The 27,421-nt window shown below is 44.6% G+C and overlaps 1 protein-coding gene across 1 annotated transcript in view; it reads right to left on the bottom strand.

The window, feature by feature from the left end:
- CCDC152 (coiled-coil domain containing 152) overlaps positions 1-27,421 on the bottom strand; it is a 692,008-nt gene that overhangs the window by 191,309 nt on the left and 473,278 nt on the right. The window contains exon 5 of the mRNA XM_069627214.1: positions 11,386-11,513. Within this exon, the coding sequence (XP_069483315.1) occupies positions 11,386-11,513 (128 nt within the window). The remainder of the gene's footprint in view (positions 1-11,385; positions 11,514-27,421) is intronic.

Below are 27,421 nucleotides of genomic sequence, written 5' to 3'. Positions count from 1 at the left end.
CACTGTGTCGCAGAGGAAGGCAGGTGGAGCCGAAAGGCACACGTGATCGTTAGAAGGCCGTGATTTGTTGGTGGTGTGGATTTCCTATGAATTGGCATTTTAGGTCAATGGGTAGATGTGGATACCTACTAATTGAGTGTTCAAACTCGTTAGATAGATGACGTTTCCCTGTAGGAGGTAGCTAGAGTGTTGCCGAGTGCGGAAGATAATTGGCTGGATGAAGGCACTACTGACTCAGAAAACAAGCATGGGGCACAAGCCAATAGCATTTTACAGTGGTCACTTGGACCCCGTAATGTTAGGTCACTTCCCTTGCGAACAAGGTCTTGCAGCAGCCGCATTTGCGGTTGAAAAATCCTCATCAATAACAATGGGGTGCCCCACTACAAGCCCAAATCTACGTTGAACACACAAAGGGACTCAGATTATGAAATAATTTTATCTAGACCAGAATTGACAATTGTTAGGTGTAGCACTGTAAATCCAGCCAGATGTCTAGCAGAAGTAATTGAAGAAGGTGATTACGCCCATGAGTGCACACAAACCACTAAAACCACTGAAATGTACTCATGCACAAGGAAGGTTGAAGAGGATGCCCTAAAAGAGGGTGAGATAATGTATATTGACGGGTCCTCAACTATTGACCAGACAGATGGAGTAAGGAGGACGGGAGCAGCAGTGGTCAAAATGACAGAGGATTTGCTGTATGTCCCTGTCAAATGTGTCCAATTGCCACAGCATTATTCGGCCCAAGCAGCAGAATTAGTGGCACTGATTCTAACAGTAAAGGAAAGTTTTGACAAAAAGGTCACCATATACTCCGATAGTGCATATGTAACATCAACAGTACACTCGGGATTAATTAAATGGCAGAGAAGGGGTTTTAGGTGAGCAGATGGTGCCCCAGTACAGCATGCCCTCTTACTAGCCGAACTAATAGAAGTAATAAACGATCCCCAAGAGGTGGCATTGGTTAAGTGCCAGGCACACACCAATGGTGATGACTATATCTCGAAAGGTAATGAAGTAGCAGACGCACACGCAAAACATGCTGCGTATTTTGGTGAACTGTGGACAACCCCAGAATCAGAGAGAGGGAGGGGGAGGTTGAAAGCAAGACAAATGTTAATGAAGGATGGGTACACACATCTCCCTGCAACACAGATTATGGAATTGCAGGCGTCTGCGCCAATGGCAGAAAAGGAGCTGTAGGTAAAAAGAGGATGTACAATGTCCCCCACAGACTCAGCTACATTATCCGGCACATACAGGAAAGGAAATGATTGCAGCACAAATTAAGGATAACTGGTTTTGTCTCGATTTGAATTCCCATGTTGCCAACTTCATCAGCAAATGCCTAACATGCCAACAGTTTACGGCCGGTCACACACTGCAAGTGATAAAAGGTCCTATACACCGGCCAGAAGGACCCTTCCTGCACCTTCACATTGACTATGTTGACATGATCAATGTTTGTCAAGGACGCAGGTACATGATAGTTGTAGTATGCCCATTCTCCAGGTGGATCGAAGCTGGGCCCTGCACACACGCAGACGCTTTCAGAGCTGCCAAGTTTTTAGTGAGAGAGGTCTTCCATAGGTGGGGCGTTTGTGAAGTGCTACGGTCAGACAACGGCCCGCACTTCGCAAACGAACTATTCCAGCACATCACTGCCCTTCTGGGAATTAAGCACACATTTGCAGGTGCATACCATCCGCAATCAAATGGCCTGTGCGAACGCCTGAACAGCCTCCTAAAGGAGGAGATTGCAAAGATCCAACAGACAACCAAGAAGAGCTGGTTGTACTGCCTCCCCTTGGCACTATTAGAGCTGAGAAAAAGACAAGGTTCCGACCACCACCTCACCCCCACGAGGTGGTCACTGGTCGTCAAATGCGTCTCCCTTTAACGCCCGCATCAAGGGCACTGACTGACAATGAAAGTTCTGCAAATGTTTTTGGTGATGAAATGCATCAATATGTGTCCTCTTTGATTACTAGTGTCGCCTTTATCTCTCAACAGCTCGAGCGCACGCGGGGCGGGTCGAAGAACACCCAACGCGAAGAATCAGCCGAAGGACAAGAACAGCAAGGACTGTGTAAAATTACAGAGGGCGACAGTGTTCTCCTCAGGAACTTTAATCGTTTCACAGGGCCACACTTGGTAGAGGCAGTAGCTCCTCGAGCAGTAAAGTTGGCAAGTAAAAGCACTTGGACTCATCTTCACGACGTTAAGCCCTACAACTACAAGACCCGCCCTCAGGTTGACAATAGGGCCACCGTGTAGACGACATCATCAGCAGCACCGTCACCGGACAAACACAAGGCAGCAGCCAAAGAGGACAATTGTGACTTTACCCCCAATCTACCCCCAGCCACGGACATCTTAACGGAATTCGGAAAATCACCCCTAGCCCATCCCATGATTACAAGGTCCCAAACGAAAGGAAAACTTGTTCAGTTAGCCCCGCCCTGCCCATTCCACCATTGAGTAAAGGACATTAGATAATGACATTGAATGTTGCATACACCACTATAAACACTGGTATGTTCTCTTTCTCTTTTCTCTCGCACATGCAGGTACTGCATATTACTGTATTGTATAGAAAGTGAAATAACTAACGTGGTGTTCTGCCCAGGAGTAAATGCTGCTCGCAGATGATAATAACCCTGAAGCCCTATCACACCAATTTGTATACCATAAGAAGACCAAAATACCTGAAAAGAAGGAGGGTATGTGTGTATTACACAGCCTTCATTTTGGCCATAGAACAATCATTTCCCCATCTTCATGAACAACTACCAGCTCTGAGGGATAGGTCCCTGAGATTAATGTGGAACAGCTTTTCGCCTGGGCAATGAACAATTACCTGATAGGGAGAGCTTAATTAACAACACTAACCATAATAATGCATACCTTCAGAATTTTCAGGCGGGCAACTTTAATGGAGCAAGAATAAGCTGCAAGACCGCAGCAAAGGTAAGAGCAAAATGCCAGTGAGATTAGTGGCTGCAATAAAACTCCTAGGTGTGTTGGTAATCACTGGTCTATTGGCTGCCTCTGTCTGGCAGAACACCTATGCTTTGAATATTATGGCTGCACCTAAAAATAACATACCCCCTCCCACGGCTGCAACAGGTACAGTATCAGGTGGTACAAGTGCCCCTAGAGATGAGGGTAGTAGAGTTAAATGCAGCACATACGCAGAAGAGAAGGAAACTAACACATATTTTACAGACTCAGCACACGTATCAAACAACATGTGGTATAAGCACATGACCAAAATTGGTAAGCAGACAACGGAAGACAACTGCTACGTTTGCTCATTGATCCCATATGCCATGAGTGCATCAGGAACATTTGTTGCTACAGAAGTACCAGCAAAAACAATGCCATGCTTGATATATTTAGCGCTATTCCAGACAAGAGGACGATTCCAAGGGACGGTGGTGAGAATAGAATGGAAAACGAGGGACACGCATCCATGCGAAAATAATTATCTCAAACCATACTCGGCCTACCACAAGTGGAGCCTACATACTGAAGCCTTTAGGTACATCACTGACGACCCCGACAAAGGAGAAACGAAGAAGGTTACGTTGGACTACCTGCCATGCGATTGGTATGCAACTGAAACAACTGGAGAACAAGGGTGCTGGGAAAGGCCCCTCATAGTGATAACTGGGAAAGTATATATGAACGATGAATGGCAGATAGGAGTAGTTGGGAGCAATATGGTAACAAGAGAAAACACTACCACCATACAGGAACACAATGATAGATGTTGGAGGACATGGGGTATGTATGTACCAATGTTAACATGGATGGAGAAGGATGAAGATCCAGTAAGAATACTACCACTATCTTCACCCACATTATGCTACCAACACAGAGGAGATGTGGATGTAGGGTACAACGCCAACTGTAAAGACATAGTGTAGTTACCTGAGGGGGGTGCTGGCACAGCGGTACTAATGGATCACTATTGGGCCTGCGGTGACAAGGCATATCATATACTGCCCTCCTCTTGGAATGGAGTATGCACTATGGTACCCATCAATGTGCCATCATTAGTTGTGCCTCAAAAACACTGCAAGATGGATTAAGGGAACAAGAGAAGGAAGAGGTCATTGAAGGTTACCGTAGGTGATGAGAACAACAACAATAATGTCTTATCAAGAGCAAAGAGACAAGGGGAAGCGCTTACAGGAAACTACCTGTGGGGATGATCAGAAACAGCACTCACCTCCATTCCACCAGAGCACAGATTATTCAGTAGAGCGGCGATGTTCTTCTCATCAATAATACATCCAGGATTGCAGGCATAGGCTAATGCGAAGTGGCTTCAAATTACACGGTGGGAGCTGATGATGACAATAAATTCAACTGCCAATGGATTCAACGCAATAAAGGAAGAGCTGCGAGCAGTGAGAATGGTGGCGCTACAGAATAGATATATGCTGGATCTCCTCACGGCAATGGAAGGAGGGGTTTGCGTGAAAATTGGACAATCATGCTGCACATTCATTCCACCTAATAATGCGGACAATGGAACACTTACTGAAGCAGTATCCCAACTTGCCCTGATGCACTCCAAGATGGAAGAAGAGAGTAAGGGAGTAAAGAAGGACGACCGCTGGTTTTCCTTTCTGTGGTCATGGATGCCTCCATGGCTGTCAGATGGGCTAAAATTACTGGTAGGAGTAATAATATTGGGTACAGCTCTCTTGATTATGATAAAGTTTTGGAAAGCAAGAAAAGCATACTCAGTGGATGAAATGATGGAAATGGCCGGCATGCACGCCTTACTACCAGCAGATGACGCTCTACACACGGATATGATAATAAAGGAAAGGGAGAGGCTGCGCAAACAAATTATCGACAACCACAAGGATCCATCATCCCTGAAAGTGGAGAACCCAAGAAACCCGAGAAGCTATGTAGGGTGATGGGTATACTGCAAACCTGGCGGCACCTGTGCATATTTGTACTGGTCTTTTGAAGATCATGCGAACCATTATGGACACTTGGCTGAAATAACTAAAGTATGGAGAGTAAAAGGAGATAAGGAGAAAGATGAGTTTGTGGTCGACAAGTCGACCAGAGGGGGGACTGAAGTGGGAGAATGGGATAACACCCTCCCCCCAGTCTCATCCAGACCATGGCCTAGGGGATCACGGCCCAGACACCTTCCACGAGATGAGTTCACCTATTTGCCAGACGACAAAATACCTTGGTTCAAGAATTTACACATAAGAGGAGTATGCCCACCAGTACGATCAACACCAGCCCCCATGGCTCAAGACGATACCTGCGGCATGGATGAACTCGACTAGAGCAACGACTACAAGTAACCACATCGTTAGAGATGCCATGACGACATAGCCAACAGACAAGAGAACACGTGCCACCATGCACACTGGTCACTCACACACCAATCTACATGAATAACATACTCAGTGTTATGACATAGCGGACCGTCACACTCACGGACGTGCATCGTTTTTATTTTTCACATAGGCCTTCTACAACGCCGCAGAAACGCAAGACACCTGAAGAGCTCGTGTATATGCTTGCTGACGCTTCCTTGCCACCTATCTTTATAAAACGCTTTCACGTATACTCAGTGCTACATATGATGATGATTTGTCACTCTATGACCACCATATTATGGATTATGTACCAGCACCCATGAACTAGGCCTGAGTAGGCCGCGAGCAAGAGTCCCCAGGTCAGAGCCTTGCCAACGAAAACCCTTTCAGAACAAAATGCAAGTGCTGATCAGGCAGAACAAGCCCCTAACGAGGGCCCACAGCCAAGGCCACGATGTTGCAACTCGCATACCGAAAGCCCAGCGCCAAGGTTACACCTGCAAATGCTAAGCCTCCAGACACAGAACACTAAAATCAAATGCTCATAATTCTGCTCCAGCCACAGTCTCTCCACACGTGACCAAGCCGAACTGACAAGGTGCCAAGTCTACGAGACAGAGAAGCAGCCAGGGTCTCACAGGTTGCAACAACGAAGCGGCAAGATGGACACCTACAGCGACGGGAATGATTCGCCTATGAACTTATAAGCAGACCTGTCCGTTGTTTGCACAAAACACATAGTTGCACATTGTTGCTAATGACAGGTACACTGCGAGCTGGGAACGACGATGGTCCCACGCTTGGGGGCTCGTCGGAGAACCAATCAGAACACAGGGGGACTCACTACTGACGCCATTACTCATAGCCAATCACCAGGGGTCCCCTTGTTGCAATTCTGAAGTAACAAATGTTAGGGACAGCCCAAGTATACCACCTGATCTGGTCCCTTCCAATAATACATTTCTCTATATGCTAACCATACGAACCCTACCACTCGGAGAGCCAATCCTGGTTTTTGTGTTAACTTTCTCAGGTGATGCAGGTAGCGCGTCATACTGTAGTAAAAAGGGCCTGCAAGCCCCTCTGAGGGTGATTTGCGTGCTTTCTCGAATTCATGCGTGAAACCCGTCCCTGCCGTTGTAATAAACCGCAGTCTCAGCCTTGCTCTTTGTTTGTGTCTCATACTCATTTTTGGGGACACGGGAGGAGTTGGGGCCTCCCAGTCCGGAGGTCCGCGGACGGCTCTGCCGACTCTCGGATAACCACTCCTCAAGGCGCTAGGTGGAGAATGCACTGTCCACACATAGATGTTTGCCCGCAGTGGGTTAAATGTGCCCCCCTTGATATAGAGAGGTTAAATGCCTGCTTTGTCTGATTAAAAGAGAGTTTGAGATTCAGGCTGTGGGACATATAAAAGTTATATTCTTCCATGGTTGGGGAATATTGCAAAACGTAGAAGAACTGTGATGCATTTGAATATTGCCTGGGCTTTTAATGGCACTCTGGCCTGTGTCCGGGTAGCAAAGATAATTGTATGCTTATTGCGGCACCCCTCCCCCAGAGATGTGGAAAGCATACATTGAGGGGCTAACAGGTGGCTGCGGGAGCAGTTGAAAGTACGAATACCTGTGTACTACCTTTTTTTTTCTTTAGCTAGGAAGGTGGTTGGGTCGAACTAAGAAATTAATGTGCAATAACCTTTTTTTCTTGTTGGTTCATAGGGGCTTGTGAAAACAGCGGCTGTCTATTCTTACAGTATGTTCTCTGACTAATGTGAGTGAGTGGACACCTGAAGGACATTATGGGTATACAGCTGGAATTAGCCCGTACCCTTCAGCAATCTTTCTCATAAACAGGCACAGGAACTGGTTTCTTTGTTCAGACCAATACTAGATTTGATGAGGTGAGAGCTGTTTGCAGTTTGCGTATGCTTGTCAGTCATAGGACATTACTGTAGCTTGGTTTACAAGATGCCCTTGCCCCTGATCAGTATAGAAATGCTGTGCACCCAACCTGGTATTTTGCAGATCCAAGTTTTTCATGGACAGTACAGTAAACACATATCATGGCAGTAAATGTTGAGGTCTGAAACCCGCACCTCATTGGATATTTTGTACAAGAACTCCTATGACCCCTTACCAGTGACCATACTGACTGAGACAAAAAACTACTAACCTCTCTGTAAAGTTCTCTCTGATGGATGTTCCTGCCACTGATTCCTCAGCTATGATAAGGCCCAGTTGGGGATTGATCAGGATTAACGTGGTATCATACTACAGGTGCAATCTCCTTAGAACTAGCGGAATGGCAGGGATTGGCGGGAAAACATAAAGGAGGTTGAAAGTCCACTGAACTGTTTGTGCATCCCCCAGAGCTCCCTGACAAGGACATTCCCTGGAGCAGAACAACCCACACTTCCTGTTCACACTGGAAGTCCACTTGAGGAGTTCCCACAAAGGAGAAGATCTCCTCCAGAACTTTCTGGCAGAGATCCCATTTGTGGGAGGCTGAAGTCTGTCTGCTGAAGGCATCCACTGTGACATTCTCTCTTCCGGCCAGCCGGCAATGTGACGCTGTTCTCCAGAGCCCAGAACCAGAGTCACATTGCTTCTCTGCACAGAGGCAAGGACCCCACGACAATGTGTTTGTTGAGGTAGTGCATGGTCACTGTGTTGTCCATATGATGAGCACAGTTTTGCGTTTCACAGAGGGGAGGAAGGCGACCAGGGCCAACCTGATCGCCCGCAGCTCCATCAAGCACAGTCCACTCACAGTTAGATACCGTCTCCTAGGGCCAAGGTTGACTAAACAATGCGCCTCTCAACAAGTTGTCTCGCACTGCCCACCACGCAAGATGCTGAGACACCTGGACCGAGACCTGTAAAAGGTCCCAAATGTTACCCTGAAACTGTGACCTTTGGCTACAGAGAAGCCACAGAAGTGACCTCATGCGCAGCCTCGCCTTCAGCACCACTGGGATGCAGGTGGCCACAAGACCCAGAAGGTGAAGGAAGGCTGAGGCTGGGACTTGTTCTGGGATTGGAGATTATTGACCATCCAAAAGATGTTCACCACTCAGTGTTTGAATGGGCATGCCCTGCCCAGGCGCAATGTCCAGGGACTGGGACCGTGAAATCGGAGGCTTTTTTGAAGTTCAGGGAAAAGCGTAGGCTATGCAATGCAGTGCATGTGCACAGAATATGCTCCGTCAATAGATCTGGTGAGCAAGCTTGGACAAGACAGTCATCCGGGTAGGGAAATAGATGAATGCCTTCCCTCCTGAGGCGAGCTGCTACCACTGCAAGCAGCTTGGTGAAAACCTTCGGTGCCGAAGGAAGACCGAATGACAGGACTCTGAACTGGTATTGATGTTGTCACCACGCACCTTAAGTACATCCTGTGTTTCCGATGAATTGGCACATGGAAGTAAGTGTCCTGAAGGTGCAGTGAGACCAACCAGCTCTGCAGATCGAGAGCTTACAGGATCTGAGCTAGTGTAACCATCTTGAATTTGACCTTGTGCTGTAACAAGTTCAACAACCTCAGATCCAGAATGGGACGCCAGCCCCTGTCCTTCCTCTGCACCAGAAAATAGGTGGAGTACCACCCCTTGACTCGTTCAGAGTGCGGTACCAGTTTTAGCACACTTTTTGACAGATGCTGACAGACCTCCTCCTGGGATCTGGAGGCAAGATGCCTGTGTAAGGGTTGTGGTAGGGAGCACACTCCTCAAAAGGGAGACAGTAAACCTGTTGGAAGACCTGCATGGTTGGGACATGGTTTTGACCCATTCCGTGCTGAATAGGGAAAGTCTCCCCCCACAAGGGAACTGCGGCACAAAACCTCACAGAGGTTTGGCTCCTTGAGATGCTGAAGGGGCAGTGGCTGCTGCCACACCTCCTCTGGGGGCACCTCTACCTCTACCTCTCGGGAAGCGTCTGCCCTGAAGTCTTCCCAGGGCAGCCTGCCCACAACCTCTCATGGTGTATGAGCCAGAGGGGCAAAACCCACAGCCCCTTGCTGAGGATGTGGAGGGCTGCTGCACGGCTATTCCCAATGACTTTGTCGTGGCCTTTGTTGCCTGAAGTTTCTGCAGGGCTCCATCAACCTTTGGCCCAAATAGATTTCAGCCTTCAAAGTGCATGTCCAGGACCCTAGCCTGCACATCAAGTGCGAATCAAGATGTCCTCATCCATGATTGGTGGCTGAGCTTAGCATTCGTGGCCATGGACCTGACCATACAGTCAGCTGCGTCCGACCTTGACTGCACTACACAAACAACTTCTTCCCCCAAGAGCCCATTCAGAAAGTCCCCTTTCTCCCTGGTGACAAGTGGTTCAAACCCAAAGGGTACCTGGTCCCGCTCCTCGTTGTAGATGTCACACATATTCAACATATAGGGTTGAAACAGAAGAGGTGCATACTCCCAAAGTTCTAAGGCGCTTGTGGCACCTACCAATGTCGATGATGAAGTCGGGGCTGGCACCAAGTCGGGCGGAGGGGAAGTTCTTCCCTCTTTTTGATCAGACTCGAGCCCATAGGCGTATGGGAGCGGACCACAGTGGGCACCCTGCCAGTCGCTGGAGACAAGGTGGGTCCCATCGGCGCCAGAGGTCAAGCATCTTCTGGCAAAATTGTTCCCATTCCTGTGGGGTGAAGGATTGGTTGGGGAAGGGTACCCTTCACAGCTCTGGAAAACCTCTGGATCAGTGACTCTTCTTGTAAGAGAAGGATGAATTCTGGTGCGATGATCTACTGGAAGAGCAGGATCTCTTGCGATGCTTATTCTTTTTCTTCTCCTTTTCCTTACACAGAGGGGATCTCTCCTCAGAGTGATGCTTTGCGCAACGTCACCTTTCATCTTGTGCACAAAGGTAAAAGGTTTTGCCGCCCATTCAAAGAGGGTCTTCGGATGCATGGACTGACACAACACACAATCATGGGTGTTGTGTCGCTCACCCAAGTAATACAAACACATCTGGTGCAGATCCAAAAATGACATGTGCCAGCTGCAGTTTGCGCACGGTTTGCACACTGAGGCCTTTGCAGGGTTGGGCATGGCAACGACGAATTTGAATACTCAAAGAGCATGTTCATAAACCAAACAGAGAGCAAAAAAGAAAAGCATAATATATAACCAACGCTGCAGTGGTAAAATGTACGAATTAATAAATGTCTTCTTTTTTATTTCTTTCAGTGCTTTTGTCATGATGCTATCAAACTATTACAATACCAAACACAATAAGAAAATAATAAACTGTACAGTAAATACACATGAAAAAATGGGGCGAAACAAAACAGGGAAGCATTATTCAATACATAATCAATTCTGCAGGAGTAACACGTACAAAGTAATGAAAGCATTGAAAGTAGCAGAGGTGGGCAGATTGAATTCAGTGGCCCATTTGACTGAGGGTTCACCCAACTGATGAGGGGTTTGCTCAATTGATGAGGCTCACACTAGTTTCAAACCCAGATTCTCAGTCTATCACCCGATAGGCGTTCAACCCTTCAGTCACTGCTGAAACAGAGAACGATGAGCGTTTGTACTCCTATATGCTTGAAAGGACACCTTCATCAAATTCTCCACTGAAAGGCAGCATACCTGTGGCCAGTGCCAGCACATGAAGGAGCAGATGCTCCCAACCCCGTTGAATGGCAAGGAGCTACGTAGTGGTGAAATGATAAATATTGTCTCAAAAGGCTGTGCACGATCAATATTGATGATATATTGGGACCAAACTACCACCGAGGTCTATAGCCGATCGGGCCAATTCTGCCGACATATACAGAACACACTGGCAGGTACAATAAAGCTCCCAAATGAGGACAACTCCACTTGGAGAACATACGCTTAACCTACAATTCCTATAGTTGTGTAAATCAGATCCCAAAATCGGGTTTAAAAATGTCCGTGTTAATAGCTGCTTAAGTGATCTTCTGCTCATCAGCCCTGGAGAACATATGAACAACTTCATATAGACGTTTCATATTTAATTGTTCCATACTATACCTCTATTTGCATTTTGATGATTTCATTTTGTTTTTCCTTCTCTTGTGCTCTTAATTGTCTGTTTAACTCTTTGCATTCCATCTCTTTTCTTTTCAATAAATCATTGTGCTCTTCTTCTTGAAGTTTCACTAATAATAAAAAGAAAAGAACTTCAGGCAAGTCAAAGTTATTGTCACTGATTTAATTTCTTGCAAAAAGGGCCGGTCCACCGTGAACTGAGGACAACTACAGGGCACACTTTATGCTGACATAGTCAGTTTTGATTAAATAAAGTGAATCAAATATTGCACAAAATGAAGTGGATTTAATAAAGCAAAATCGTTATGTATTACTTGTAAATTCAACAAACTTAATAACAACAAAGTGCATTACATAATAAAGATTAAATGATCACAAGAAGTGGTACATGTTTATACAATAGTCATCAAAGACAGATAAAATGATTTCAATATGTAAATATAGAAGAAATAAATACAAGAGTGAATAACACTACAGTCTCCTTCGAGGGGCTTGGGGCACTGATAGATTTATAAGGTGCAGTGCTGCTCCTCGTGCCTACTATGCGTTTCGGGCAATTGGGCCCTTCGTCAGGTATGGGAAGTAGGATGAATTCTGCAAAAAATGAATACCATATATGTAAGGTATGGATTCAATATCGGTGTTTGATGAACAAGAAATTAATGTGGAAATAAATGAATGACTGACCTGTGTTTTACTATTAGTTTAAGGTCAACTGGATAAGTATTCGATAAATCGATATGGCATACCTAGAAGAAAATCATATTTTATAAAATCAGAAATGGAAAAAACACTTTAAATTCTTGGCCAGAAACATAGATGACCTGTTCGGAATCTGGGAAGGAACTGAAGAAGATCTAGCTGACTTCTTTAAATTCATGGACTCTATGGCGCCAAGAATCAAGTTTATTTCCAAAACCAGCAGGACCTCAATTGAATGAAGATTTACTTTAAAACAGGAAACGTACACACCACAATCTTCACTAAAACTACAGACAGAAACAGCTTATTACATGCAACAAGCTTCCACCCCAAACAGACATTTTAGAGCATTCCGCTCAGCCAATTCCTAAGATATAGGCGAATCATTTCTGATGAATAAGAGTACACTCATAAAGCTGAACTCCTTACTGATAAATTCTTTCAAAGAGGATACGATCCAGATTCTGTAAATCATTGTGCTCAGATAATTAAAAACGTAACCAGAACTGATGCACTCACATTGAAACAACATCAGACTGAAGAACTTGGCATATGTAACCACCTACTCTCAACAAAGTACACTGATTAAGAAAATCGTGAAGAACACTGGAACACTGGAACACGTTGCTATTATATCCAACACTTGCTAAACCTTTTCCAACTCCATTAGAGATCATTTGATTAAGGCAGACTTTTCAACCAAGAGGACGAAAGACCTAAAGTATAAGGGGACATTACTGTGTAACAACTGTAATAATATTATCAAAGGCAATTTGATTGCCCATTAACACATGGGTCACACAATTACCCTTCATAACACTTCTACCTGTGATACCAAAAACATCATTTATGGCATCAAATGCCCCTGAGGGCTCTGTTACGTTGGCATGACAAGCAGAAAGGTCTGAACATAAATCAAACATCAGACTGAAGGCTGAAAGATCAACTGTGGCACAACACTTTATCAAAGAAACACACTCAATAGCACAAATCAAATTCATCATACTGGAGCATGTACATCCCCCGAGAAGAGGTGGCAACCTCACTAAATTGTTATTACAACGAGAACTCTTTTGAATAGATTGGTTAGACTCAATGTCCCACAGAGGGATGAATGTAGACTGGGATCTCAGCTGTCATCTGTAAACTGTAATCCCACCCAAATGTACTTAATTATTTGGTTTGACTCACTGGTCTTAAGAGTACTAACATTACGGATATACACAAATGACTTTAACTGAGCTTTCTCTACTGAAGCACCTATATCATTACACACGTTTATCCCTTTCCTTCTAACAACTTATCCGATTCCCCCCATTTCACTTTGCTCTCACTACCTTTAGCGCCTTTACAACCCTCTGCGGATTTCACTCAAGTGCTTCCCTAACATTTCCCAGCTTTTCCCTCCCCTGTTTTTCCAATGCCCCACAGCTCGTGGCAAAATATATACAATTTATTATAGATTGCGATTTATTTAGTTAAGCCTTTCTCTGCAATTCAAGCATTTCTGCTTGTTCATTCCATTGAGCTTTTCGCTATTACCCAAATTGACCTTTTACAATTGACCTTTGTCCTAATTTACCTAATAAAAGTGGTCCGAATTGACCTTCTGCACAATTGACTTGTACCTTTATTTTACTTTTATATATATGTTTGGGGTGAGTTTGGGGTAATAAATAATATAATGGGATTGGGTAGGGGTTTGGGGGGTTTTGGATTGAGTGGGGGGTATATGTCCTAATTGACCTTCATTTCACGATCAATTGTGAAAAGGTCAATTCTCCCGCGATCAATTGTGAAAAGGTCAATTAGTACACATCCAGCTTTTCATTTACCCCATTGATATCTGCAGCAATCCACTGCAATATCATGCATGTTTTGACTTTCGAAGATGGCGCCTACAAGTTAATTCGATCTGGAATCTTTAAATGTTTTACTCATGAGCGTCACGGTTACCGTGACAACCTAGCTAGCCTGGCGGATGCTGTTCCTCTGACTACACGAACAGAGGCGTGTCTTGTATTCAGTAAGTCGCCTGATTCCAGACTTAAACAATATGTTTATTGACAAGCTTGTCTTGTCTCTTTTCGCTGAAACACACTTCATGCCTTACAAGACACGCGGATGCAACATGTTCAACTGATCACTATGTCGGCTTGCCTGACATACCGTGCGAGTCTCAGCTGAGTCAGAGGAATCTGACACCCTCTGACTGCGATAACCGAGCAATCCTCGCGGGCGCTGTTCCTTTCAATACACAAACGGAGCCACGTTTTTTTTACAGTAAGTCTCTTGATTTGTCACCAAAAGAATATGATAATTGACAAGCTTGCCTTGTCCTTTTTCATTGAGACCCTCTTCCTGCTCCACAGGACACAAGGATTTAATGTGATTAACTAATCACCACGTCGCCTAGCCTGGCATTTTGTTCAAGTCTCAGTGAAGTCAGCTGAATTTTACTCCATCCACATTGGTGAGTTTATTCATTTTCTAACCATTTGCCTGCCATTAAATACGATAAACGCATGTCTGTGGTGTGGGACGCAGCGCTTTTTTCCGAGTGACTGGTCCCACACACGGCCATACACAACTTAGCGATTCATACCACACTCCTTTTTCTCCCCAGTATCCACATTACTGGCAAAATAACTGTCTGATGGATGCTAAAGATGTATTGAATACTTACCCAGTTGACCTGGAACTAATAGTGAAACACTGGTCACTCATTCAGAATTTCCACATTAATCTCTTTTTCATCAAACACCAATATTGAATCCATACCTTACATATATGGTAATCATTTTTTGCAGAATTCATCGTACTTCCCATACCTGATGAAGGGCCAATTGCCCGAAACGCATAGTATGCACGAGGAGCAGCACTGCACCTTATAGATCTCTGTTAGTGCCACATGCCACTCGAAGGAGACAGTAGTGATATTCACTCTTTTATTTATTTCTGCAATATTTACATGTTGAAATCATTTTATATGTCTTTGATGACCCTTGTATAAACATGTACCACTTCTTGTGATCATTTAATCTTTATTATGTAATGCACTTTATTGTTATTAAGTTTGTTGAATTTACAAGTAATACATAACGATTTTGCTTTATTAAATCCACTTCATTTTGTGCAATACTTGATTCACTTTATTTAATCAAAACTGACTATCTCAGCATAAAGTGTGCCCTGTAGTTGTCCCCGGTTCACGGTGGACCACCCTTTTTTGCAATATATTCCTCATCTTGTAGCCAAGATTTACTCAGGAGCACCTAAAATTATCTTTGAAACCCATTTAAACATATTTCTTCCTTCTGCCCAGCGAACTTCCGAAAATCGGGAGTGCACCTCTACATCATTCGTTTCACTGATTTACTTTCTCTCATATGCAAGGAAATTAAAAGTTACCCTAATATCTCTTGTATTTTTTGTAACTATTTAGACCCCTCCTCTTGAATCCTGTGATGTGCTCTCCAATGTTGGAGAGGACAAAAGCTGGGTGGACAGCAAACTTGGGGTTTGACTATGGCCTTGCAATATAATCAATGACATACCGTAAGAATAGTAGGGAGAGCCCACAGCAGTCCAAGTTCACTGGGTGGCTCATCCCAGTGGATGGCAGATGTCCACGCTCCAATTCGTTTATGGCCCAGACCCTCCAACCAATGACTTTGCATACATAATAGGTATTAAAGACAACTGTGAATAAGAACATTGCCCAGATTTAGGCATGGCTTTTGCTAGTCTAAATAATGTGGTTTTCCATGGATCTTGTAGAGTCCAGCAGCATGGCGGATTTCTGACTTAGGGGTGGTGTGCTAATTATGAAGCGGCAGTGGCCACCTCCCCTGGTCAGGTACACCTCACATTTCCCTTCACTCAGATGGTTTGGGATTCATTCAATTGTTGGCACAACACCCAATTTTGAGTATCTTTGCTGAGATCAAGAATTGGCCCTGCCACGGTTCTATACTGTTCGTAATTCTGCTGGATGTAGTTAAGGGCATTGTGACCAAAAATGTAATTGTACAATTCTGTTTGAAAGCAGAATACTTACTTAAGAGCGTCTGTGGCTTGAGATCTATATATCATCTGACTTCAGGCAATACTGCTTAAGACCTCCCTGTGCATATGGTGGTAGCAAAAACATGTATTTTTTTAAGTCCCTTTCAATTTTTAGACCCTTAAAGCTGGATGTCTATGCTACATCAGTTAATGCCTGGATTACTTACCAGTGATCTCCAGTACTTCTAGTGCTACCCTTACTCGTCCCAGTACTTTACTCTATGATGACCTCTGCCTTCCCAACAGCCATAACCAATATAAACTACATTTTTTGTATGGATCCCAACCCCTTACCTGGAGGCGCCCCTAAAAAGGGTGGGCATCCAAGGAGCCGACTGAAATGCCAACAATCAGTGTGCCTCGCTACCAGAAGCATGGGTGGGAACCAAGTACTAGGATAAGGAAGAGTAGGGCTAGTGTTATTGAAGATTACCCATAAGTAATCCATGCATTACCTCCACGTCCCTCTTCCTCGTCCAGGTATTTTAATTTATGAAGCACATCAACTACCTTGCTGAGGGGCATAAAGAACCACACAGACCAAGAACCCGCAGCAAACTCAAGTCCTTTTATTCTGTGTAATAGTTCATCATGACACAGCACTCAGGAGAGACTTTGCAAATGACTGATCCTTAAGTCCAAGAAACAGTAGATGATAATGTCTCTGAAATTACAGGGGAAGTAGCCACTGTGCAGATGTCATAGTCTGAAGTCCCCATGGCCTCTGCCCAGGAGCCCCACATACCTCTGGCAGATCTTCCCAAGACACCCAGAGGGCACTAGGACCACTCACTAAGTAGGCCATAGCAACTGATTCCTTCAACCACCTGCTGATTGTAAGGGAGGAAGCATTACATCCTCGCTCTGCCACCCCATAGGTGACAAAAAGACAAGGGGATGATCAAAACCTCATCATTCTCTCAAGATACATGAGGAGAACAGCCCTTAGATCCAAGCAAGAAAGGGCCTCAGCCTCCTCTTCTGGAAGATCCACTGGAATGGTCGGGATGATGGTCTCTTCTGATAATTGGAAAGGGGATACCACCTTGGGGCGTAATGCAGGATCGCAACTCAGGGTGATAGATTCCAGAGAGACAGTAAGATAGGAAGGGGAACAGACATTATAGGTTCAAAGAGAGGCCCCTGCAGAGCATGAAGGACCAGTGGTAGATCCTAGGAAGGGGCTAGAGTTTGCACCCTGAGGCAAGAAATTTAGAAATTCCATAATAGGTGGCCAATGGTAGGGGCCACTGCTTAGACAGAAAAGATTGTAGTTCGGGAGGATATCTTGCGCTCAAACCATACACTTGATCTAAATTTTAAAATTTTACAAGTCCAACATCATTATTCATAAAGTCACTCCAAGTGTTCCTTCAATATGAATGTTTTTAATTCTTCTATAGAAAAACACAGCCGACACGTGTTTCGTCCACCGGTCGTTCTCAAGGCTGTACAAAATTACACATTCATTCAATATATACATTTTTCAAAAACCATACCATATTGTGTCACATGTCAGGTCAGGATGATGGAAAATTCACAGCATAATCAAGAATTTCAATCAGTGTTTAAAGAAAAAAACATAAATTTAAGACCACAAATTAGTGTCTCAATCAAAATATCTCTGTTTGATCAACAACAATAGACAGTTATTATCTGTATTCCACAATTAGATCCACTAATGTATTCATTATCAAATTAAATTAAATTGAGTCAGCATAAAAACAATTAGACTGCAATATATAAACTTCATGCATGGTTAGTTACTCCAAAATAAGAAACTTGTACCCAAACACCTTGTGAAGCCATTCCAACATGACCAAAATGTGAGTTGCCAAAATAAAGGTATAAGTGTGTCTTAAATCTTATTAGTGCTTTGTTAAACAGTGTTACTATAATCGGTGCTTACCCCATGTACACTCCCTATATCTCTTAAATTTGAGATCTCAATGTCAAATGATCACACTTGATCTTATGTTGAAAATTCAGAGTTCCAATCCTATATAGAGAAAACCTTGAATTATTATACTTTAGTAAGTAGAACTGAAATGCCATAAACTATATTCATAAATGATTGGAAATGCTCATCTACCTGTAGGGATAAGTCTATTGAGTCAAATGAGTATTGGAAATTCCCGTAGTCTTATAATTGTGAGTTCTAGGCTCCAAAATTCAAAAATCACCTACAAAAAACACAATGGGCTCAACTTAGTACAAGTATTTAGGAGTCCCATCTCTTTTACTTCATTCACTTGCTCTGGTAATCTCAGTAATAGGCTCCAATCTGTACCATTATATCAAAAACATCACCTCCCTCAAACTATCTCTTTCCTTTATCAGTCAAAAAATATAAATGTAATGAGTTCATCTTGATCCTAGTATCAAAAAACCATCACCTTCTTTAAACCACTTGTTGACACTATCACAATCTATCACTTTCCCCAAAACAGTTAAATTGAGACACAATAAACAGACCCTTTCCCTCTCAAAATTGGCATTGGCTTATACATACCATTTACTGGGCTTGATCCCAATCTATGTTCATCTAGCTTCACAAAAGGGGGGGTCCCACGCATTACTGCCTCCTTTTTAAATGCTAAATGCGAGCGAAAAAGCGGGCAACATCGCAGTGACGTCACACTCACGTGATGACGTCATACGCCCGTGGTCGCGATGACGTCATGCGTACGCGCATGCAATGACGTCACACGCACGTTAGTTGTAAACAACATTTTTTTTTTATATTTCAAAAAATATATATTTAAAAATACCCAATTATCATACGCGGTATAGCTTACAGCCCATCACTTCAATTCCCAAATTGTTATGTGTTAGCCTATATCAGCCTTAGATGAGATATATTTAAAAAATATACCCAATTATCATAAGCGGTATAGCTTGTAGCCCATCACTTCAATTCCCAAATTGTTATGGGTTAGCCTATATCTGCCTGCACAATTATAATGTTGACATTTTGACTAAATCCATATAGTGCTACATGATTTTACTCCGGTGTTACACCTTTGTTGTGACTAAGTAAATATTTAGTCAGGATCTTATTCTTCAATTGTATCCTATATTAAACATATGTGAATTAGTGTATTACTCATAAATGGAAGCCCAAAACAAATCTATTTCTTTAGTGCATTAGTATGTCTTTCTCTGAAAATGGTTTGGCTGATGCGCCCCCATATATAATGTTTTACTAAATGGTTGCCATTTGGTTGCCATATGTTGCATAATTCAGGTAAGGCTAGAATGACTTCACAAGCGGTGAGCATGTCAAATACTGACAGAGAGTATTGTTGGTCCTAATGAATATTCCATAGAAATACATGCATTTCATGGTCCTGGTTAAGTCCAACTATGGTGCTTTTTAGGAAACAAATTAGCTTGCATTCTTGTTGCCTAAGTTTGAGCCTAAGGTTACCACCCCGTTTCCCCATCTTGATTCGCATTAGTCCAATAAATCTTAAGTCTTCCTGATTGTCAAGCTGGTATTGTAGCTGCCAGTGTATGGCCAATGGTGACTTTGGATCAGTATTCCTATCCTAAGACTAGCCAAATGTTCCCTTATTCGGATTCACAATTGCCGAATGGTGCTACCAAGGTAAAGTTTGCCACATTTATAAATAATAGCATAAACAACATAACACGTTTTACAGTTAATGAACTCATTAATCTCAATTGTCATTCCATTAGCATCAGAAAAAGAAACGCAGTTTGCATGAGCATATTTGCACTGGTTACAGTTGCCACATTTAAAAAAAACCTTTTTTCCTTTTAACCAATTTTCTTTAGTATTATCTTCCTTAACATTCAAGAAAGAAGGACTAAATTTTTGTTTGATAGTAATTGCTCTCGTGAAAGTAAACTTGGGTTTCTCAGTCAAAAAAGGAAGTAGATCTTTATCTAGTCTTAGGATGTCCCAATGTTTGGACACCATGTTGTAGAGTAAAGAGGAATCTTGTGAAAACTGCGTGATTATAGAAATATGATCTGTCCCTGATTTCTCTTTCGCACGGTCACATAAAAGTTCTGCTTGACTGCACTCTTTGTACTTATCAGCCGCTTCCTTTATGCATCTCAAATTGTACCATCTCTTTTTTGAATCTATCCATAAGCAGATCGGACTCCTTAAAATAATCCAAATCCAAACTACAATTTCTCCTGGCTCGATAGAATTCTCCAGCTGGGATGTTGTCTATTGTAGATCTTTGATGACTGCTTTGTGCATAAAGTACAGAGTTTACCTCTGTTGGCTTACGGTATGTTTTAGTTTCAATCTGCCCATTCTTAACAAAAATGTGTACGTCTAAAAAGTCTATACGGTGTGAACTCGCTGAACCAGTAAAAATCTGTTGTTGTTGGCATATAGCACAAAACTTTCAAAAGATGCAAGAGACCCTTTCCATACTGCTTAGACCCCTCGCCTCCCAAAGGTTCCCTAAAGGCCCGAGCAGCTGCCCACTGGACCCTGAAAGAGGAAGGAGACAAACCCTGTCAAACCCATCCTGGAGAAATTGGGAAAGAGGATCCACACCACACTTCAGAGGAAGAACCCCATGACCCTCACACCAAGTCACAAAAGGATTTCCAGTGGCGGTCATAGGAGGAAAATCGAGCAGGATCACGGGAGGCCTGTACCGAGGCGGATATACCAGATTTCACACCTCATCTTTGCAAACCCCCCCTCTCAATAACCAGGCCCAGTTGTTGGTGAGGGGACAGTCACGCACGCTGCTCACAGTAGGATGGGAGTGGAGGGGACACAATAAATTGGACTAGGTCGGCAAACCAACCTCTCTGTGGCCACCAGAATGACCTGGGATCTGCTGTTCCGTATGATGCGGATTACTCGAGACAGAATGGAGTGGGGGAAAAGGAGAAGACCAGACACTCTGGCCACTGGCAAGTCTTGGCATCCACCCTTCATGCCCCAAGCTTCTAGAGTCTGTAGAAAAACCTAGGAAGGAGACAATTCAGGGTAAGGCAAACATGTCCACCTAGGGGGGTCCCCCATCTCTGGCACAGAGACCAAAACTCTGCCCTTGACAGTCTTCAATCTGAAGAGGCAGGAAACCTCAGCTCAATGAATCTATCATACCATGCTCGATCCCCTCGCATGAACTGCCCTGATGCCCAGTAAATTGAGATTGATCTCTGCCGAGGCCCCAAGGGAGCAAGACATTCTGTTCTGGAAGGGGGGCCGAGAGCCCCCCTGATGGCTGATGTAGGTAAGTAAAAACGTGTTGTCTGTCCTGAATAAGATTCTTTGACCCTGCACCCTCCTGACGAAGGCAAGCAGGGTGCACCTAACCGCTTCCAGCTCCCTGCATCTTGCTGATATAGTGGTTTAGGCCCAAGTTCAATGACCGTGATCTGTTGTCTGGTTCAACACTGCTTCCCAACCGATGGCACTGGCATACGTGGTCAGAGCTCGTTCGGGCTGGTCCAGGGGGAATCCTCTCAACAGATTCTCCTTCTTTAGCCATCATTGCAGCTGCCTCACAGTGTCGGTGCCATGGGGATGAAATGCTAGATGTCTATTGATTCAGGAGACCAATGGAGGTGAAGGTGCCCAAGAAGGGGCCGGAGATTAAGCCAGGCCCACGCAGTGACAAACACTGTGTCAGCCATCAAGCCCTAAACGCACAACCACAAACAAGCTCAAGCCTTTTGAAGCTGGCACAACCTCGTCACGCCCTCTTGTAGAGAGCATGCCCTGTCCTCCAGAAGACCGGCCCAGCCTGCTTCCATGTTTATAACAGGACCTATGAATTCTAACTGCTGGGCCAAAATCCGGTGAGATTGGTTCTGGTTGACCAAAAAAACATGCAATGTCAGCATGCTGAGGGTTCTCGTAATGAATCGAATGGCCACCATACTGGACTACCGCTGGATCAACCGTTTGTCCAAGTAGTGGAAGATGGTGATCCCCTCCTCGTGCAGAGATCCCACCAAAGGCGGCAGGACTTTTGTGAACATTCTGAGAACTGAGCGAAGCACAAAGGGAAGTACCACAAACTAATAATGAGTCTGTCCGGCAGCAAATTTGAAATACTTCCAGAAATCCAGATAGATGGCAATGCGGAGGTAGGCATTAAGAAGATCAAGGGATGTAAACCAGTTGCCACAGGAAATCAGAGAGATAATGTGTTCCAATAATTTCCTTTTGAAGGAGATCTTCCTCACTACCCAGTTTATCCCTCTTAAGAGGAATCACCTCGATGCCTTGGGTACCAGAAAAAGAATGGAGTAGCACCCGCATCCCACTTCTGGCTGAAGGACCTCCACAAAAGCTCCCTTATCCTTCAGGAGAAGCATCTACGATGTTAAGGCACCCCGCTTTTTAAGATCCTTCGGGAAAGGACTCACCACTGGTCCACTATTGGCTGCGTATGAGGTGAATTCTGTCCTGAAACCCTGGGTAACAATCCCAAACATCCAAGGGTCGTTGAAGCTCGACTCCCATTGGTGTCCAAAATGTTTCAGTCATGCTCCCACTAAGAGAGGATCAGCATAGTCAGGAAGGCTGATTCTTAACCATTGGGACCTCCCACTTCTGCTGGGCAGCTTGTGGGACCCTCCAGCAGCCTTTGAAAACTGGGCGTCTACCTCCTGCTAATGCCCTGTAAGGTGGTTTCCAAGGGCTGGACCAATCTATGCCAGCCCGAGTGAGGACAGGACCTCCGCCTGAGTGAGCCTGCATTCTTTGCCTGTTTATGGGCTTCGTACACTCTGATCTATAAATAATCACTGAAAAGTTTGGCCCCAAGGAAGGGAAGGTGGAGGGCCAGTGACATCTCAGAGTTTGCGGTCTTCCAATCTCTATCGTAGATGTGCCTTATGGCCGCTCCAGCAGATAACAGGGCCAGAAAGGCAGCCCATGCCTGATCATACACCAGGTCCCATAAAGGTCCAGCCTGCATATGCATAGCCTCAATCAAATCAGAACAGCCTGCAACATCTACCATTCAATCATAAAAATCCTCCAAAAGAGATTTGGCCGTGTATGAGGCACAGGTCCCCTCTCGAGTCCAGGTGGGATCCAGGTTAATTTTCTTAAGTGCTGAATCTACCTTTCGATCTGTAGGATCCCTCACAATCACATGGCTGACACTGAAGATTTTCCCATCAGGCTCGTCAACAAGAAATCCACCTTGATGTTCAACCGCAAATTGGCCTCCTCTAACAAGGGGTAAATCTTCTTTATAAACCTGGATACGGATAACTTCTCGGGCTGCTTCCAGTCCCTTCGGATCTCCCTTCCAATCACAGGAATCACTGGGAAACCTTTCTTAGGTCCGTCATCGAAGTGTTCGACCATAGGGTCTTGAACTTCCGTCTCCATTGTGGGGTCCTTAAACTTCCTACAGTCTGCCACCCTATGCAGAACCTTACAGATGGCCTTCTCATCCAACAATTTACCCCTAACCCCTTCTTCACTGTCGAGAAGGCAGGGGTAGATGTAGCAGAGGATGATAAGGAGGAAGAGGTGGGGGTCCTCTTTCTTGTTCCCCTTTGTGTACAGGCTCGCTCCTCTATCAATCCCGTCCTTAGCACCTTCAACAGTCTGGCCCCTCAGACTTGGACTGCGAGGGCTTACAACGTTATTAGGGGTCTCATCTATGCTGGTGGAGGAACTGGAGGAGGGAGAAATGTGCCTGCTCTTCTCCTTTTGCTTACCCATGTTAAAGTCTTAAAGCACTGAGTTGTTACCACCATCTACCAACAATGAGAAACAGGAATTGAAAGACCCTTAACCAGCTCCCATATCCTGCCATGCCCAATCTCCTTCTCCTTAACCCTAATAGAGGCGGTGTGGGGCTGGTCACACCTGGCTTAAGGACTGGCTCTAAACTCTGAGCCCAACTCAGGGCCATTCCACACCCACATTCCTTTGGTTTTTGGTGGGAGAGGGAAGTCCTGCATTCGCCAGACCGACTAGCCAAACCCCAGGAAGACCACCACATCCTCATCTGGGAGGAATACGAGCTATTCAGGCCCTGCTCTGGCAGCTGCACCACTGGTACTACCTGCTCAAAGCACCCATGCACGGGATCCCTGTGCCTTCTCCCTTAAGTGCACATCCCTGAGGGGTGCCATACCATGAGCCAGACTCCTTGTCGGGGAGGAAGAAGACTGGATAGCACCACTGCCTCCCTCCCACCCCCCGAGCCCAGCTCGGGGCCATGGCTGCACTCCCAACCTCAACTACCTGGAACTGGGACTACACTGTTAGAACTGATATAATATTGTTTCGTCCTCATTGTATATGTTGGCCTATGCCCAGTCGCTCTGCGAGGAAATCCGTATTACAAGGTCGTTACCTTAAGTGAATCAAGCCTCCATTTTAGGTTAGAGCCGCCATTTTAGTTTATTGTACAAAGTCACCCTGTGGCCTAAAATGGCCGTCTTGTGTTCTCTTGTTCTTGCTTTAACCTCTTCAACCTCTGGAGGAGAGTTAATGTCCAACCTGCCTTCAGGCTACATGTTAGGGTCATGTAGACCTTGTCCTTTGTTGACCTCGAGATCAGGGGATTACTTGAATTGGCGATGTTAACCTACAAGTATACAAGAGCAATAACGCTATCTAAAAACGACATGCAAAACATTTGTTTGGTCTGTATTAAAGCAATGTGTAAAGAGTGTAAAGTTAAACTTAGAGAATAATAGTGTTTGTTAGTAAATGTATTAAAAAGTAAACCACATGCACGAGATATGTAAATTAGGAACGAACCTGGCGTGACCCTAGCCCAGTACATGATTAACTTGTAAGAGGCTGGACATCGTTATAACGAAACTGTATAAATACGCTGATGTCCAGCTAGCAAATCCTGTTCACTGCTCACATTGAACCCTGCTGGTGGTCTCTGTGATGTACTGACGGCCAAATAGCTATTTGTGTACTTTGTTTGTAAACTGTACAGAATTGCAATAAAGATTCTGGGAATCTTTACAAGCCCGTGTCGGTATATTTCTCTTTGCATGGTGTAAAAGCCTTAATATTGTATTTTCTGATTCCACAGATGGCGCCCGGATAGGGACCCTCAAGATCGACTTCGTCTCATTGAAGGTTGGCTCGGCTAGCGGACCAGGATCGGACAGTGCCAACAGAAAAGGCCCCTCTGGACGAGAAGTGAATTCCTCGACAGTACTGCACAATCCGATCCCTGAACGGTGAGCTGTAGCCCGAGACGACGTCTTGACGAGGGCCCATATATCGAGGTGGGTACATTTGCCGAAATCACCAGACACGTGGGTCCTTAGCATTGTCCTTAGTAACCCGATCGGGCCTCCCAGTCCTTTGGTCAGATGGTTATTATGGCTCATGACCCGATACATGTCTGCGCGCGTAAATTGACTAAAATGCTACACAGTGTATGGGCCAATGATAAGATTTTCAAAACTGCGGAGCGCTTTGTCCAAGGGTGCATGGTCTGCTTGCAGCATAATGTAGGAAAAGGTACCTCGACTCCTAGAGGAAGTTTCGCTCCACCTTCTGTTCCGTTTGAGGTTATTCACTTTGATTTTATTGAAATGGAACGTTGCAATAATCTTAAATATGTGTTGGTTGTCATTTGTGCTTTTAGTAAGTGGGTTGAGGCCTTCACTGTTAGATATGCAACGGCCATAACCACGGCAAAAACTCTGTTGAAAGAGTTTTTTCCTAGGTTCGGGCTGCCGAGAGTCATCTGGTCGGATAATGGGCCACACTTTATCGCTGCTGTAATCATACAAATATGCAAAGGATTACAGATTGATAAACGGTTCCATTCGGCCAGACATGCCCAAAGTGCCGGATTAGTGGAAAGGCATAACGGCATTATAAAGAACAAGCTCGCTAAGACATGTGCTGGCACCAAGTTAAAATGGCCGGACGCCTTACCGATCGTGTTGCTGTCGATGAGAACAACCGCTCAAACTAAGACTGGGCTCTCTCCCTTTGAGGTGCTAATGGGGAGACCTGCTAATATTTGGGGTAAGCCGAAAAATCGCTCGTTGCGGGATATAGAGAATTTGCTTCTTTCAGATCACTGTAACCAGTTGACTAAAAATTTGTTTTCAATTTATCACCAGGTGCGAGAGGCATTACCTGTACGTTACGAGGGTCCTGGTCACAGTCTACGACCGGGGGACTGGATCGTCACGAAAGTTTTCGAGAGGTCGTCTTGCCTTGCACCTGGGTGGAGGGGTCCCTACATGTCCTGCTAGTCACCCAGACTGCTGTGCGGGTAGCGGGTCGTAAGAACTGGATCCATGCGACGCACACCAAACGGATCCCGCAGCCCGTGCCATACGATACAGAAGACACAGAATCCCTTTCCACTGCTGTAACCAACGTGCCCGAAACAGCAATAATCGACACGAGAGTATCGGAGACCGTTCCAGAATTCGCAAGGCCAGACAAAACGGCCATCTTGTCTCCGCACTCTCCAACAGTGGTACTTCCGGATCAATAATTTTCTGATCCCATTTCCATTCACTCGCCACCTCCAGTGGGAAGTGACGACATTTTGCTTTCTGATCCTTCAGCACCGGAAATTGTGAAATATAATTTATGTCCAAGGAAATAGACGTACAGCACGGTTTGACTGTGCGATTGAGGAAATCATTTGAGGGCTTGCCTTTTGGCCCGACTGTACGGAAGGATTCTGTTGGCTAAGGGTTGTGGGAAAGACATTAAGAAGACGCGCGACTGGAGTCGCCAGCAAACGAACAATTGGTGTTTTTTCGATTGAAGACTACAATGTCTGCACCCGCTACAGCTCGTACCAAACTTTTAGATAAATATGTGACTAGCAGAGACAATGATCAAGCATGCAATGGGACCCCCAAAGTGTATTGTTGCCTTTTTGTAATAATAACTGGGTTTTTAGTAACTGTTGGTTTTGGGTTAAGGTATCTGGAGGAAGCATATCCGCTAGAGGACTTTTTACCTATTGAAAATGTATCTGTTTTCCCCACTCCTTCCGTGCAATTGCATACTTTATAGCCTAGAGATTCTTCGCATAGACGGAACTATCAGAATAATACCCTTTTGTTAATAATGAATGCCACTCAGGCAATTTTAAATAGGACCAATTGCTGGATCTGTTCACATCTACCGCAACATGGGGATAAGGGGCTAGGTTGGTATATACCTTTACCTTTGACAACTGATTGTTATGCTTCTCTTAGAGCACTATTCTTTGGCCGATGGAATGACAGCATCTCAGGGAACTTTGATGGTACAAATATGAAT

The sequence above is a fragment of the Ambystoma mexicanum genome, chromosome 6p (assembly GCF_040938575.1).
Source record: "Ambystoma mexicanum isolate Mex_15411 chromosome 6p, UKY_AmexF1_1, whole genome shotgun sequence".
In the NCBI taxonomy this organism is placed as follows: domain Eukaryota; kingdom Metazoa; phylum Chordata; class Amphibia; order Caudata; family Ambystomatidae; genus Ambystoma; species Ambystoma mexicanum.
Note: the sequence above shows the minus strand (reverse complement) of the source record. Positions and strands in the feature narration are given on the sequence as shown.